Source organism: Lipotes vexillifer, unplaced genomic scaffold, assembly GCF_000442215.2.
Source record: "Lipotes vexillifer unplaced genomic scaffold, Lipotes_vexillifer_v1.1 scaffold815, whole genome shotgun sequence".
NCBI classification, from domain to species: Eukaryota; Metazoa; Chordata; class Mammalia; order Artiodactyla; family Lipotidae; genus Lipotes; species Lipotes vexillifer.
The window spans coordinates 1,413,406-1,429,106 of NW_006773723.1; the positions used below are offsets into that span (position 1 = coordinate 1,413,406).

At 41.1% G+C, this 15,701-nt stretch overlaps 1 protein-coding gene across 1 annotated transcript in view; it reads right to left on the reverse strand.

The window, feature by feature from the left end:
* PDE7A (phosphodiesterase 7A) overlaps positions 1–3,736 on the reverse strand; it is a 112,192-nt gene extending 108,456 nt beyond the window's left edge. The window contains exon 1 of the mRNA XM_007448470.1: positions 3,591–3,736. Coding sequence (XP_007448532.1) covers positions 3,591–3,728 — 138 coding nt within the window. The 5' untranslated portion in view covers positions 3,729–3,736. The remainder of the gene's footprint in view (positions 1–3,590) is intronic.
* Positions 3,737–15,701: the final 11,965 nt, after the last annotated feature.

Here is a 15,701-nt window from a genome sequence, read left to right on the forward strand (position 1 = left end):
ACTATGGGCTCTGGGTGACACTGATGTGTTAGGGAGGTTCATGTACTGCTCATGTTGGAGATACTGATGATGGGGAAGCTACGCAAGTTCCAGGTGAGGGAAATCTCTGCGTGTTCCACTCAACAGTGCTGTGAATCTAAAACTGCTCTAAAAAATCAAATCTATTTAAGGAAAAAGATACAGGTGCTAAATTAGAAATCAAATTTAGCTTATTATGGTATTAAAAGCATATGTTTACATGTTAGATCCCCAAATTCTGTTCAATAATAATACATATCATAGATTTATGTTAAATTTTAAAAATTAAACCTCAGATTCCTAACCCAAATAAGATTTGTTTCAGTGCATAGAAAATCTGACTGAAATAATCCCAGGTGCGGTGTTTTGCCATGCTATCAATACACTAGCTCAACTTCCATGCTTAATAAGCACCTACCTATGCAAAGCACTGTGGCCACAGCGGTGAACAAGATAATTTCTGCTCTCACAATATTTTTTTCCAAATAAGAAACGTATTTTGCAAGATAAATGTTTTAATACTCAACTATCAACAACAGATATCCCCAAAATGGTGAAAAGAATCATCAACCATCTTCTATTATCCTTATTTTTCAAATAATTAAAAAATTTGTATTAACCATTTGAGAAAGTAGTACATGACCTGATTTAAAATAAAAAGTTAATGCTTCATTTACTTGGCATCCTTGGGAGAGTTGGTGCTCCACATAAATGAATTTTCCAGATAACTCGGGCTTATCCATTTAAACAGCAATACTTAAAATGTTCGGCATGGAGTTTTTTTTTTTTTTAAACAGCACAAATCTTTCAACTTTTAAAAACAGACTCCATTAAGTGTTATTTTGACTAATGTCAAAAACATAACTGTGTTGTATAACACTCAAGATGCCAAACTTTATGTCCTTTTTAAAAGTTTTTGGCTTTGAAGAGCGTTTCTTTTGACCCCGAGCTTTTGGTGCGTCAGCTGTCAACTTTTGCTGCTATCAGTATGAACCTGACTCTAGCAGCCTCCCATCCCCCTTCAAATCTGCTGCTACTTGGAAAACAAGTTCGTCAGAATTTTGCCTAAAACACACTGGCTTTGAGAGGATCTCCAAATCTACTTTGGTCACTCAGAGTCTTCGCTTACTTCCTCAATCTGTTAAAGTCTGGAGAGCCAAGTTTTGGATAAAAGAGTTACTGCTTTACCTGGATGAAAGTCCTTTCGTTGATGTCCTATTTTCAACTGATGCTCAGTCAGAGATAAAACTTAATTAGCCATTCACTCATTCAACCAATATTACTAAGTCCCTACTAAGAACTGGGCTCCCATATTACAATGAAAATTGAAAAGACTGCTAGTTGTGAACATATTTTAAAATACGAGTACTCTAATATAAATGTTCTACTAGTGCCTAAGGAAAAAAAAAGAAAGAGAAAAACAGATTTCTTAAAGTCTTTTAAATGAAACTACAAAACCACCCAAACTTTTTATAATTCCTGTAACTTAAGACGTAGAAACTGACGATTCAAGGGTAAAGAAAGCTTTTGACTTAACCAAATATTTACTTTATTCAGCTCTGAATAAGATTCAAAGATTTTATACCTCTTTTTCAGTCTATTACAAATTCCCATCTGGCCCTAAAGAAATCACTATGACATATGTTTTAGTATTAAATGATAACCAAAGTCTTGATAATGATAAATATACCCATTCAGCATCATAGTAGGTTTACTGTCATTTTAATATCGTGCATCGCTAATTTGAAAAAAGTGTTAGTTCAGGAAAACTTCTGTCCAAGTTTTCAGAAGTTCCTATACACTTCACTTTGGGGTACAAACAATTTCTTTTAAGTTTTAATAGTAAGTATGGTGTGACTGTAGAATATTTGCTTTATCTGCCAATCATATTTTTAAAATTCCATCACCCATTTAAATCTAAGGCTAGGAAATGAGTCAAGAAGGAATGGAGCTTAAAGTTGGTCTCTGTGGATTAATTAAGACATCAGGTAAACTCCCTGGCATCAGCCTTACTTGTTTTAACTACCTTGGAATCTCCCATCTCATTCATTTTCTCCTTGGGGAGCACAAGTAACTTTATTCACATTTTATAATTTTACAAATGAGTACTGATTGCCTTGATTATTTAGACTGAACCGGAAATGGGTATTAGTCATGTGCTGCTGATATAAGAAATGAAAAAGTTACTACCGTTAAAAAACCTTTTTAATGCATTAGTATCTCTTCAGTATTAAATTTGGAACCTGAAAATGCTTTAAGCAGTACTGTAAAGGCAGATCACGGACCTAACTTTAAAAGTAACTATGTAGCATTATTTTTAGATGTCACTTAATATTATAGCAATCTTTACAAGTTGGCTCTGACCTCATTAGCATACCACCTTGTCCTGCGAAATAAGTCTGATTTTAAATAAAAACAATTCACAGAGAAACCCAAATATAGGCTACTGCTCTCTCTCTACAAACAATTTAGGCAAAGAAGCAAATGGTAAATATTTACTGGACACACCTACTGTAAGTAAATCTCTATCGGGTGCTATCCACATTACCAGTAAAAACCAAAAGAAATACAGACCGGGCTCAAGATATTTACAATATAATAGGAGAGAAAAACATATACCCCCATAAAAGAAGCTAATATTAATCAACAGGAAAAATAAATATACGTGATTTAAAAAGTGATCGTGAACATGTGACGTTCTGGCTGCAGGAATGGAGGGCACTCACTCAGTTCAAATGTAAATAAAACAAAATTCTTTTAACCTCCCTATTTTAAATCCGGCAATCAAAATCTGCCAGAAGTAGAAGCTGGGCCAACAGCATCACCACAGAAAAAACAAAACACGAAATTCTCAGGGGCAACCGGTATTGGCCCATTCAAAACAAAGTCTTCCTGGGAGTGCTCCAACGGTAGTTTTTCCTCTTAAAACCTCCTTATCAAATTAAAAACAAAACTGGCTCCTGGCTATCAACTTTACGAAAACCGAAGCTTCGAGGAAGCACTCTGGAGACCGATACCACTTAGGGTCCATCCACATCATCGAAGGAGTCCGGGAGAAGAGCAGCCGGGAATCGGCCTATTGTCCGGAGGACCGCAGGACCGTCCGAGCACCGCAGGGCGCGCGGGAGCTGCGGGAGGCGAGGCGCGCACCCAGCACAGGTGTGTGGGCGTGAGGGTGGCCAGGTGTGCCCAGGGCCACCGCCGACGAAGAGAGTCCCAACTTCCAGACCGAGAGGTCGAGAAAGGGAGGAAGACGAAGTCATTCCTGAGTCTTAAGCCGCTGAGCACGGAGGGGGGCGGGGCGGGCCTGGGAAGGGTCTGCAGGGCTCCCAGAGCCCAGCCGGGTCCGGGCTTGAGCAGGCCAGGGGGCTGAAGCCCCGAAGGTCAAGGAAAAGGCTCTCGAATCGAGGGGCCAGACTAGAATCCCCGAACAATGGGCAGTAGTGGATCTGGGGTGAACGGCGAGGACTGGGGAGTAGGGGTCGCGGAAGTGAAGCCAGGTGGGAGGGGGGTAACAACAGAGAAGCCCCCAGGCGTGGGCCCCCGGTGGCTGCTGCGGCGGCGGCGCTTACCTGTGAGAGCTGCCGGGGATTGGGGCAGCCGAAGAGCGCGGAGCTGGAGCTGAAGCTGATGGCCCCTCGGCGGCTGAGGACGTGCTGGGGGACCGGCCTGTCCAGGGGCAGCACCGGCAGCTGGTAACATACTTCCATTGAATACGCCCGCCCTGCCCCCGCGCGGCGCTCGCCCTGCGCTGGGAAGGGGCCGCGGCTCGGGGGCGCCGGGCCGAGGCGGGGGCAGGGCGGGCGGGCTTCGACCCCGGGCGGGTAAGCCGCGCTCACGCCTCCCCCACCCCAACACTCCACCCGGGTTGCCGGCGGCAAGGCGCTGCGGCGGCCGCAGCGACGGTTACGAAGAGCAGCGCGCTCCCGGCTCCGGGGTGCAAGCGGGGGCAGCACGAGCCAAGTCAGAGGGGGAACCCCGGCGCCGCCAGGCTCTTCAGCCGAGAGGAGAGGGTCTGGGGCCAGCGGCGCAGGAGCGGAGCAAGGACAGAGCAAAGCGGTGCAAGAAAAGACTGCTGGAGCCAGCGGCGAGACCCAGGGCGCGCGGGGCTCGGGTGCAGCCACCAGCTCCGGCCGCCGCCGCCGCCGCCGCCGCCGCCGCCGCGGTCCTGCCCCTCCCCTCCCCTCCCCCGGAGCCTGACTTCACTCCGCCGCCAGCGCGAGCCCGGCGTAATTCACACTTTGCAGCCGCGGACCCTGGGCCAACCGCCGCCGCCGCCACCGTGACGTCACGACGCTGCGCCGCAGGCTCCGCGCCGCCGCAGCGTCCAGGGAGACCGGCTAGCAGCGAAGGGGTTGAGCCGCCCTCCTCCTGTGCCGCACCTTGGAGCTCAGTCACAGTCCTCTCCCGCTTCACGCTGCCCTCCTCCCCCACCAATCCTCGTCCTGCAGGCCCCCCGGCCAAGGCGCGTGCGCACGAGGCCCCACCGTTTGGGGACATTCTCCTTATCGCTAAACTCTGGCGTTCGGGCGCGCTGGGGGTGTGGGGTTGGCTCAGCCTACACTAGAGGCGCGGTTCCGGCTTTTCGGCTCCAAAATCCCAAAGCACGCGGCCCACTCGCTGCGCTCAGCCGCGACCGCGGGGTCACCGCCGTGTTTCCCTCCTCGAATTCCCATTCTTGGGCTTCGCTCGGGACCGCTAGGGCAGTGACGTCAGCGGGCCGCGCGGGCACCGTCCTCCCCGCTACGTCACTGCCAGTCCCCCGGCGGGGTCGGGCTGGGCGCTCCCCTGGCAGGTGCGGCCCCGGGGCCGTCCCAGGCCGAGGGGCCAAGAGCGGAGCCGAGAGCGCGGACGTGGGGAGGGGGGCGAGGGCTGGGGAGGGAACACCGAGACTGAGAAAGAAGAAGTGAGAGTATGCACTGGAAAATATGAGAAGGGAAGGATGAAAATGAGAAGCCAGAGGGTGAAAGGAGACTGCATGCCCTTTTACCAAAAGTGTTTTCGTTTCTTGGCTTTAATTTGTAGAAGGCAGGAGAAAATAACTCTTGACTCGGTTTGTAAACTGCAGGTTCATTTTGTTACATTTCTTCCCAAACCATCAAAGCTTTTCAGCTGCAACCCTTTGTTTCAAGCGCATTCCAGCCTCTGGGACATCAGCCTGAACAAGCTTTCCCCTGCTGGCAAAATTGTTGATTTGGCTCTGCTTTCAGGTCACCCAAGCTTCCACTTCTGTGCTATGACCAGCCACTGGCAAGGTGGCAGGTCTCTGAAAGTACTGCATAGCCAGTACCGATGAGATCAGGTAACATATGCTCTTGAACCCTGCAGGGACCTTTCAAGTGTAATGGCTGGTGCTTCACTTCCACTTTTTAATTCTTTTGCAAATTTCTATTGTGGCCAACCATAACCAAAACTATAAAAGGAAGAGAATTCTGGGAAATGTAGTTCCAACTTAGCTGTGAGACCATAACCACCCCAGTCCAACACTTGCCAACTTGACATCCATACACACTCTTTTAATCGTATTTAATTTTCAAATAAAGACGATAGCAAAATCATGCCTCTGTCCATATGATGCAACTCTCTTTCATATAACCCAAAACAGCTCCCTCCTTCCCCAAGAGGATGGAGTCTTTGAGTGATGTTAATTCCTCTTCTTGACGAGTCACAGTATATACCTTGGCTATTCTGTAACTTATATACTAAGATATAAGTTTACCTACTATTAACACATCATAGGGGAATGAGAGAGGAGTAAAAGAAAATAATTGGTTAATAAATACACAGATGTAATAAAGATAAATAAATACACAGATAAATTCATATCAAAATTAGGAAAAATGCTCAGAACTGTTATAGTCCTTGTATGTGCAACTGACAACATGATCATAGTTACTGTTTATAACTATTTTCTTGCTCCCATTACCTGTCTCATATCCTGTTTGCCTTCAGCAAGCATCTCAGCTGAAAATGATGTGGGTCACTCCACTTGCCTTGCGGAGTGACCCAAACCTTCATTCCTAAAGGATCTGGGCCAGCAGAGGTTCTAATGCTATCAGTAAAAGTATTCTTGGTTGTAGTTCTCCACTGTCATAACACAGAGCATTGGAGTACTAAGTACTAAGAGGCACCCCCAAGGGATCTCCTGCATTCCAGCCATATTCCTCCCTTTTCCCATTGTGTAGCAACAGCTCAAAATCTGCTTAGTAGTCAGGGTCAATCATCCCAGACAGTAGAGTAACCCCTTTCTTTGCATGTTGTTTAACTAGCACAAGGCTCCCCAAATGGCCAAGTGGCAGTCTCAACTTCCAGTTTAATTGAACTCTTGCTGTGTACCCTGGTGGAAACCTTCTTTGAGAACGAAGACCTCTTTGGGCTCTGGACCAGGAGAGCCCAAAGTTGCAGGAATGGGAAGCAAAATTTTGCACTAGGGGTAAAAGTAAGAGGATCTACTGCCAGTCCCACTCCTTGATTCCTGGATCATGGATATACATTTAGATTTAGAACATATGCCAAAACCTGGAGAATATTATCCTCGCTACATGAGGTATTGCCACCCAGTTGGTACGACTGATTATTGAGTCTTCAAAAGGCCATTCCAATGAACCTTAAAACATGCTAAGTGAAAGAAGCCAGATACAAAATGCTAAATATTGTATGACTCCATTTATATTAAATATCCAGAACAGGCAAAACCATAGAGACAGAAAGCTAATTAGTGCTTGCCAGGGGGTGGGGAGAGGGAGGAATGGGGAGACTGCTTAATGGGTATGGGGTTTCCTTTTGGAGTACTGAAAAAGTTCTGGAGCTAGATAGAGGTGATGGTTGCACAGCATTGTGAATGTCCTTAATGCCACTGACTTGTACATTTTTAAATGGTTAAAACTGTAATCTTATCACAATGAAGAGAAAGGCCATTTGATCATCCTATTAAGCCAGCTACTTCAGGGTAATAGGCAACATAATAAGACCAGTAAATTCTATGAGCAGGAACCCATTGCTTTATTTGCTGTAAGATGAGTTTCTTGGTTAGAAGTAACACTGGGTGGAATAGTGTGCTCGTGTAAGTCCATGCATGGTGGTTTTGATAGAAGCATTGCAATCGGGGAAGGAAACTCATTTCCAGAATAAGTATCTATTCAGGGAGGAAAAAAGGGCTGCTTCTTCATAATGGAAGAGGCTTAATGCCGTGTACCTGATGGCTAAGTGATACCTCCAGGAAATGGAAGCTTAGTCTTACACTCTGCTGTAGGCAACTTGAGCACTTAAGCAATAGCTGTAGCCAGATTGGCCTTGTTGAGTGGAAATCAATCCTGCTAAAGCCACATCTAACCCTCATCCTGCCACCATGGCCATGTTGTTCATGAGTCTGCTGGGCAAGGCCAGGGGTTGATGGAGGAAAAGGCTGACTGACATACACAGAATGTATCATCTCATCCACCATTATTATGATCATACTCTAATGAGATTCCTCTTAGGAATCACATGAGACACAAATATATTCACACCCTACTCATTCAGTCTATCCACATAGACACCTTTCCCAGACCTCCTTATCACCAGTTGTCTAATTATGTTCCTTCTAAGTTCCAGACCATACAGTCAAACGGTCAGACACTGCCCATCAGTATGATCTGCATATCTAGCTCTCTCTCTTCAGAAAAAATGAACAACCAGGCGTACGGCTCCAAGTTCTCCCACTGGGAGTATTTCTCTTCACTACCTTCAGGACTACCCCCGAAGAGTGGTCATAGTGCTGGAGCTATGCACTTTCTGCACCACAGAATACAGAACTATCTGTAAGACAGTCCCAAATAAAATCTTTTTCTTCTATCACTCAACAGGAGATAGGGGGCTCCCCATGATACCTTAGATGAAAGTTGAGAGGGAGGAGACATTGTAGTAGTAATAGGAATGACGGGCATCTGGGCCACTAGATTATAAAATTTACCTGCACCTCAAAAGACCTGCTTGAGCCTGATCTCATGTATACCACTTCCACTTGATGGAGTGCTGCTAGGCGACCAACTTTGTGGTTTGCTGTATCAGAATACATTTAGTACACTGTGGTTGCTCAGGTCACAAGGTAATTTGATAGTTCGTGATCAAGCATTTAGTTTCTACTAGGGCCCAGCGGAATCAAAAGGGGAATAGTTACGTAGAGAAGGTGACATAGCTTTGTTCCAATATCCTAAAAGCCTGCACTGATTCAATTACAGAGGATCACCAAAGGCTTTATATGGTATCCCTAACCTATCACAGCAGCATATCTGCTGGGTCATATGGCGCAAGTGACAGAGAAGCTTATATGGCAGTATGGATTCCTTACATACTCTTCTCTTGCTCTGAGCTCCACCCAGCCTTTCATTTTTTTTAATTGTCGTAAAATATGAATAACATAATTTTTACCATTTTAATCACTTTTAAGTGTAGAAGCCAGTAGCATTAACTGCATTCACATTGTGCAACATAACCACCACCAGAACTTTTCATCATCCCAATATGAAACTGTACTCATTAAACAATAATTCACCTTTTCCTCCTGCCCAGCCCCTGGTAACCAGTATTGTACTTTCCATCTCTATGAATTTCACTACTTTAGGTACTCTATATAAGTGGAATCATACAGTATTTATCTGATTGTATCCACCTTATTTCTCTTAGCACAGTGTCTTCAAGGTTCATCCATGTTGTAGCATATAACAGAATTACATTCTTTTTTCAGACCGAATAATATTCATTTATATTCATATATAATATTCATATATTTATATGTAATTTATCCATCTGTCAATGGACATTTGGGTTGTTTCCACCTTTTGGCTACTGTGAATATTACTACTATGAACATGGGCGTATAAATATCTGTTTGAGTCCCTGCTTTCTATTTTATTTTACTTTATTTTTAAATTTTATTTATTTATTTTTGGATGCGTTGGGTCTTCGTTGCTGTGCACAGGCTTTCTCTGGTTGCCGCCAGCGGGGGCTACTCTTTGTTGTGGTGCGCGGGCTTCTCATTGCGGTGGCTTCTCTTGTGGCAGAGCACGGGCTCTAGGCACACGGGCTTCAGTAGTTGTAGCTCACGGACTCTGGAGCACAGGCTCAGTAGTTGTGGCACACGGGCTTAGTTGCTCCGTGCCATGTGGGATCTTCCCCAACCAGGGCTTGAACCCGTTTTCTCTGCATTGGCAGGCGGATTCTTAACCACTGAGCCACCAGGGAAGCCCCCTGCTTTCAATTTTAAACCATATATCCAGAGGTGGAATTGCTGGATAATATGGTAATTCTATATTTAAAATTTAGGGGGAACTTCCACGCTGTTTTCCACATCGGCTGTACCATTTTACATCCCCACCAGGGATACACAATTGTTCCAATTTCTCCACATCCTTTCTGGCACTTGTAATTTGTTTTTTGATAATAGCCATCCTAGTGGATGTGAAGTGGTATCTCATAGTTTTGGTTTGCATTTCCCTAATGATTAGTGATGTTGAGCATTTTTTCATGTGCTATTTGATCATTTGCATATCTTCTTTGGAGAAAAGTCTATTCAAATCCTTTCTTCATTTTTGAATTGAGTTGTTTATTTGTAGTTGTTTTAGTAGTTCTTTCTATGTTCCGGATATTAATTCCTTAACAGATATGTAATTTGCAATTATTTTCTTCCATTCTTTGGGTGATCTTTTTATTCTCCTGAGAGTGTACTTTGATGCTCAAAAGTTTTGAATTTTGATGGAGTCTAATTTATCTATTTTTTCTTTTAATGCTTGTGCTTTTGGTGTCATAGCCAAAAACCATTGCCATATCCAAAGTCGTGAAGCTTTCCTCTATGTTTTCTTCCAAGAGTTTTACAATTTATGTTTAGGTCTTTAATCCATTTGGAGTTAATTTTTGTATATGGTGTATGGTAAGAGTCCAATCACATTCTTTTGTATGTGGATATCTAGTTTACCCAGCACCATTTGTTAAAAAAGACTGCCCTTTCCCCATTGAATGGTCTCAAGATTCTAATATCCTTTGTGATTTATTTTTTGACCATTGACATTTAAGGATGTGTCAATTTCCACATATTTCTGAATTTTCCAGTTTTTTTGCTGTTGATTTCTAACTTCATTTCACAAGGGCTGGAGAAGATTCTTTTGTATAATATCAATCCTTTTACATTTATTAAGATTTGTTTTGTAGTCTAGCATTTGGTCTATCCTTGAGAATGTTTCATGTGCACTTGAGAAAAATGTATGTTCTACTGCTGTTTGGTGGAGTGTTCTGTGTGTTATGTATGTCTGTTAGGTCCAATTCATCTATATTGTTGTTAAAGCCATCTATTTCCATATTAATCTTCTATCTAGTTGTCTATCCATTATTGAAAATGGGGTATTCCAATGTTCATGCAGTGTTATTTACAAGAACCAAGACACGAAAGCAACCTAAATGTCCTTTGACAGATGAATGGATAAAGATGTGGTATATATATATAATGGACTACTACTCAGCCATAAAAATAATGAAGTAATGCTATTTGCAGCAACACGGACGGACCTAGAGATTATCATACTAAATTAAGCCAGAAAGAGAAAGGCAAATGCCATATGATATCACTTATATGTAGAATCTTAAATATGATAGAAATGAACTTATCTATGAAACACAAGCAGACTCACAGACATAGAAAACAAACTCATGGCTAGGGGGAAAGGGTGTGGGGGAGGGATAAATTAGGAGTTTGGGATTAGCAGATACAAACTACTATATATAAAATAGATAAACAACAAGGTCCTACTGTACAGTATAGGGACATATATTCAATATCCTATAATAAACCATAATAGAAAAGAATATTTAAAAAGATATGTATATATCTGAATCACTTTGCTGAACATCAGAAACTAACACAATATTTTAAATCAAGTATACTTCAATTAAAAATTTTTTTAAAAAGAAAAGAAAATGGGGTATTGAAGTCTCCTGGTATTACTGTGGAACTGTCTATTTCCCCCTTCAGTTCTGTTAATGTTTACTTCATATAACTTGGATCTCTGATGTCTGATGGATATATGTTTGTAATTGTTATATCCTCTTGGTGAATTGTCTCTTTAATAGTGATATCATGTTCTTCTTTGTCTCATAACAGCTTTTGTCCTAAAGACTATTTTGTCTACCATCACCAAAAGTCTACAAATAAGAAATGCTGGAAAGGGTGTGGAGAAAAGGGAATCCTCCTACACTGTTGGTGGGAATGTAAATTGCTGCAGCCACTATGGAGAACAGTATTAGTTTTTTTTAAAAAAGAACAAAAAATAGAACTACTGTATGACCCAGCAATCCCACTCCTGGGATTACATATCTGGACATATACCTGGAAAAGATGAAAACTCTAGTTCAAAAAGATACATGCACCCCAATGTTCATAGCATCACTATTTACAGTAGCCCAAGATGTGGCAGCAACGTAAATGTGCATTGACAGATGACTGGATAAGGAAGATGTGGTATACATAAACAATGGAACACTGCTCAGCCATAAAAAAAGGATGAAATAATGCCATTTGCAGCAACATGGATGGACCCAGAGATTATCACACTGAGTGAAGTGAATCAGACAGAAAAAGACAAATATTAAATGATATTTATATGTGGAATCTAAAAAATGATACAAAGTAACTTATTTACAAAATAGAAATAGACTCACAGACACAGAAAACAAACTTGTGGTTACCAAAGGGGAAAGGAGGGGGCAGGGATAAATTAGGAATTTGGGATTAACAGATACACACTATTAAATATAAAACATTGGGCTGGCCAAAAAGTTTATTCGGGTTTTTCTGTAACATGAAAAACCCAAACGAAATTTTTGGCCAACCCAATAGATAAACAACAAGGACCTACTGTACAGCACAAGGAACTATAGTCAATATCTTGTAATAAGCTACAATGGAAAAGAATCACTTTGCTGTACACCTGAAATGCTGTAAATCAACTATACTTCAATAAAAAAATGATTTTGTCTCATATTGATATAGCCACCCAGCTCTCTTTTATTATTTGCCTAGAATATCTTCTCCTATCCTTTCACTTTCAACCTGTGCGTTCTCTTAGAGCTAAAGTGAGTGTCTTGTAGATATCATATAGTTGGGTCATGTTTTTTAAAGTCTATTCTGCAAATCTATACCTTTTGTTTGGGAATTTCAATCCATTTACATTTATAGTAATTATTGATAGGAAAGAACTTACTTTGTCATTTTGTTATTTGTTTTCCATATGTCTTACAGTTCCTTGGACCCCCATTTCCTCTAAAATGGTCTTCCTTTGTGTTTAATTGATTTTTACATAGTGGCATGTCTGGATTCCATTCTCATTAGATATTTTCTTTGTGGTTACAAGGGGGATTACATATATCATCCTAAAATTGTAACAATTAATTTTGAATTGATACCAACTTAACTGGCATCACTATAAAAACTCTACTCTTTTACAGCTCTCCCCCCACTTTATGTTATCGATGTCACAGGTTTTAGCTTTATGTATTGTGTACCAGTTAACATAAATTAATACTTATTTTTTTAGGTATTGGTCTTCAAAATCTTGTAGAAAATGGAAAGTGTAGTTACAAACCAAAATTACAATAATACTGTTTCTTATATTTGTCCATGTATTTACCTTTACTGGAGATCTTTATATCTTCATATGGCTTCAAGTTATTGTCTAGTGTCCTTTCATTTCAATTTGAAGGACTGCTTTTAGCGTTTCTTATAGGACAAGTCTAGTGGAATGAACTCCCTCAGCTTTCATTTATCTTGGAACGTTTTAATTCCTCTCTAAATTTTGAAGGACGATTTTGCCAAATGTAGAATTTTGGGTTGGCAGTTTTTTTTTTTTTCTTTCAGCACCTTAAACATCATCTTACTGCCTTCTGGACTTCAAGTCTTCTTTTGAGAAACTGGTGGATAATCTTAATGAAGATCTCTTGTATTAATGTATCAGGAATCACTTTTCTCTTGTTGCTTTCAAAATTTTCTCTTTGTCTTTGTCTTTCAATGGTTTGACTATAATGTGTCTCAGTGTGGGTCTCCTTTATCCTAGTGGAGTCCATTGATCTTGGATTTGTAGATTCATGTTTCCACAAACTTGAAAAGTTTTCTGCCATTATTTCTTCAAGTAACCTCTCTGCCTCTTTCTCTCTCTTCTACTTCAAGGACTCCTGTAATACAGGTATTGGTCCACGTGATTCCCTTAGTCCCATAATTCCCTTAGACTGTTCACTTTTCTTCAACCTTTTTTCTTTCTGCTTCTGAGACTTGATGACTTCAAATATCCTATCTTGAAGTTTGCTGACTCTTTCTTCTGCCTGCTCAAGTCTGCTATTGAACACTTCTGGTTATTTTTTTCAATTCAGTTACTGCATTTTTCAATTTCAGAATTTCTATTGGTTTCATTTTATAATTTCTACTTCTTCATTGATATTTTCATTTTGTTCATATATCATTTTTCTGATTTCCTTTAGTTGTTTGTCTGTGTTGTCCCTTAGCAACTTGCATGTATTTAAAAACAGTTGTTTTAAAGTCTTTGTTTGTTAAGTATGATGCCTGTGTTTTTTGCAGGGCTGGTTTCTGCCACTTCATTTTCTTCCTTTGAGTGGGTCATGTTTTCCTGTTTCGTTTTATGTCTTGTGATATTTAATTGTGGATCACTGGACATTTAAAAAATAGCCACCTATCTCAGACTTTGTAGACGGGTCCTGTGCCAGGGAAATGTGTCACTAATTACCTGACCCTCGGTTCTACGCTTTGGGATCAGTCCAAGGAGAAATCATAAGGTCTTTACTGGGCATGCATCTTGCTTGGGGCTGTGTTTGACTTTTTTGATTTCCCTGTGTATACAGCTGCTTTTAATTGTCTTAATACCCCAAAGTGTCTCTTTCGGGGGCCTCTACCCATAATCTCTTACTCCAAGTATCTGTGGGCCAGTCTCCCTTTAATTTTCCTGAGCAGCATTTACTGCTTCTTCCTGCTTGAAATCCAAGTTAGACAAAGCAGAGACCAGTCCTTCAGGCAGCCCCAGGTAGGTTAAAATGTTTAATATAATATATGCTCTGCTCTCTCTGGCTTATAGTTTTTTTCTTTTTTTTTTCTTTTTAACTTTGTTTGGCTTTGGGTTTAAGGTAATGTTGGTCTCATAAAATGAGCTGGGAAATAAACCTTACTCTTCTGTTTTCTAAAAGATTTTGCATACAAGTGGTATCATTTTTTATATAAATATCTGATAGGATTCACCAGTGAAACTATCTGGACCTGGATTTTGCTTTATGGAGGATTTAAAATTATTAATTCGACTTCTCTACTTAATAATGCTTATAAAGTAAGCTCTGTATATTCCCTCCAAATAGTCCCCAAGGTACATCCCCCAAATGTTAGAAGTGGTCAGATCACGGTTTTTCCTTTTCTTTCAAAATGTTTTCTTGATCAAGTCTATTTGCGAAGTTTTCTAAGATAAACATGTCATTTTGTAACAAAAATTAATTTGTTAAAAATATAAACTCTGAATAAAAATAAAATGTTTAAAATGCAATAATGAATGTTTAATAAAATAAAAGACAACTGAAGGAAAATTTCACCTGAGGGTTGGTTGCTCTAGACTATTTAGTAGCTCAACATTAATTGACAAGCACCTTTCTTGGTGGTACACTAATGACTAATCAGTCAGAGGACATCTGGCTAAACACAGCAGATTACATACTTGCATCCGTCATTGTTCCCTCCCCAAACCCTAACTAAATGACACTGAAGGAAGAAAATAAGGCATAAACCCAGAAAGACAAAGAGAAAAGAAGGGGAAATGAAAACTGACAAGTTTGTCTTCTAGAAACTGAAAGGGAATGGACAAGTTGTACACGTCTTGGCAGAACAGAAAGCTAAAACCTAAGCTTACAAATGGGGAGGTCTATATCCAGTCAATTCCTGCTGCAAAGACCCAGAGTAATTGCAGAAATTAGAGGCCCTAGCTGTTCTGGAAGGCAAGGATGCAAGTGGGCTGAAAAAGAGACAGATCAATTGAAGTTCTTTAAAACAAGCGGTCAGAACCCCAGACCTCCTCCACAACCTCGTGCCCTCCTTCACCTCAGCAGAAGACTGGATAGATGGAACCAGACAGGCTCTGCACATGGGCTCACCAGGCAGAACTGAGAGTGGGGTTAGAGTACCATATGGAAAGCAGTGGAATAAATGAGCATCTGTCTACTTGTTGACAGCCAAGTTAATATCCTTGAGGCAAGGGGCTGGAAGATTTCTCTTTCAGAAAGTGAACATATCGAAGGCAGACGTTTTACAGGTTCTATCAGTTTGGAGTCTTCCAACCAAATAAGTGGGTCCACACATAAATCTAAGGTAAGTCCTACCCATATACGTGGAGTTACAAATAGCATTATCAGTGTCTCATTCTTAAATGTGAAAGAACAATCAAGCATTACCAGAATTTGAATAAATATCATAAAATGAGAGACAATAGAAAAAAACAGAAAAACAAACAAGAAACAGAAACAATAGAGAGAATCCTCCCTCCAAAAAAAACACCCCAGTAATATCTTTTTTTTTTTTAATTTTTTTAAATTTTTTATTTTTTTATTTTTTGCGGTACGCGGGCCTCTCACCGCTGTGCCCTCTCCCGTTGCGGAGCACAGGCTCCGGACGC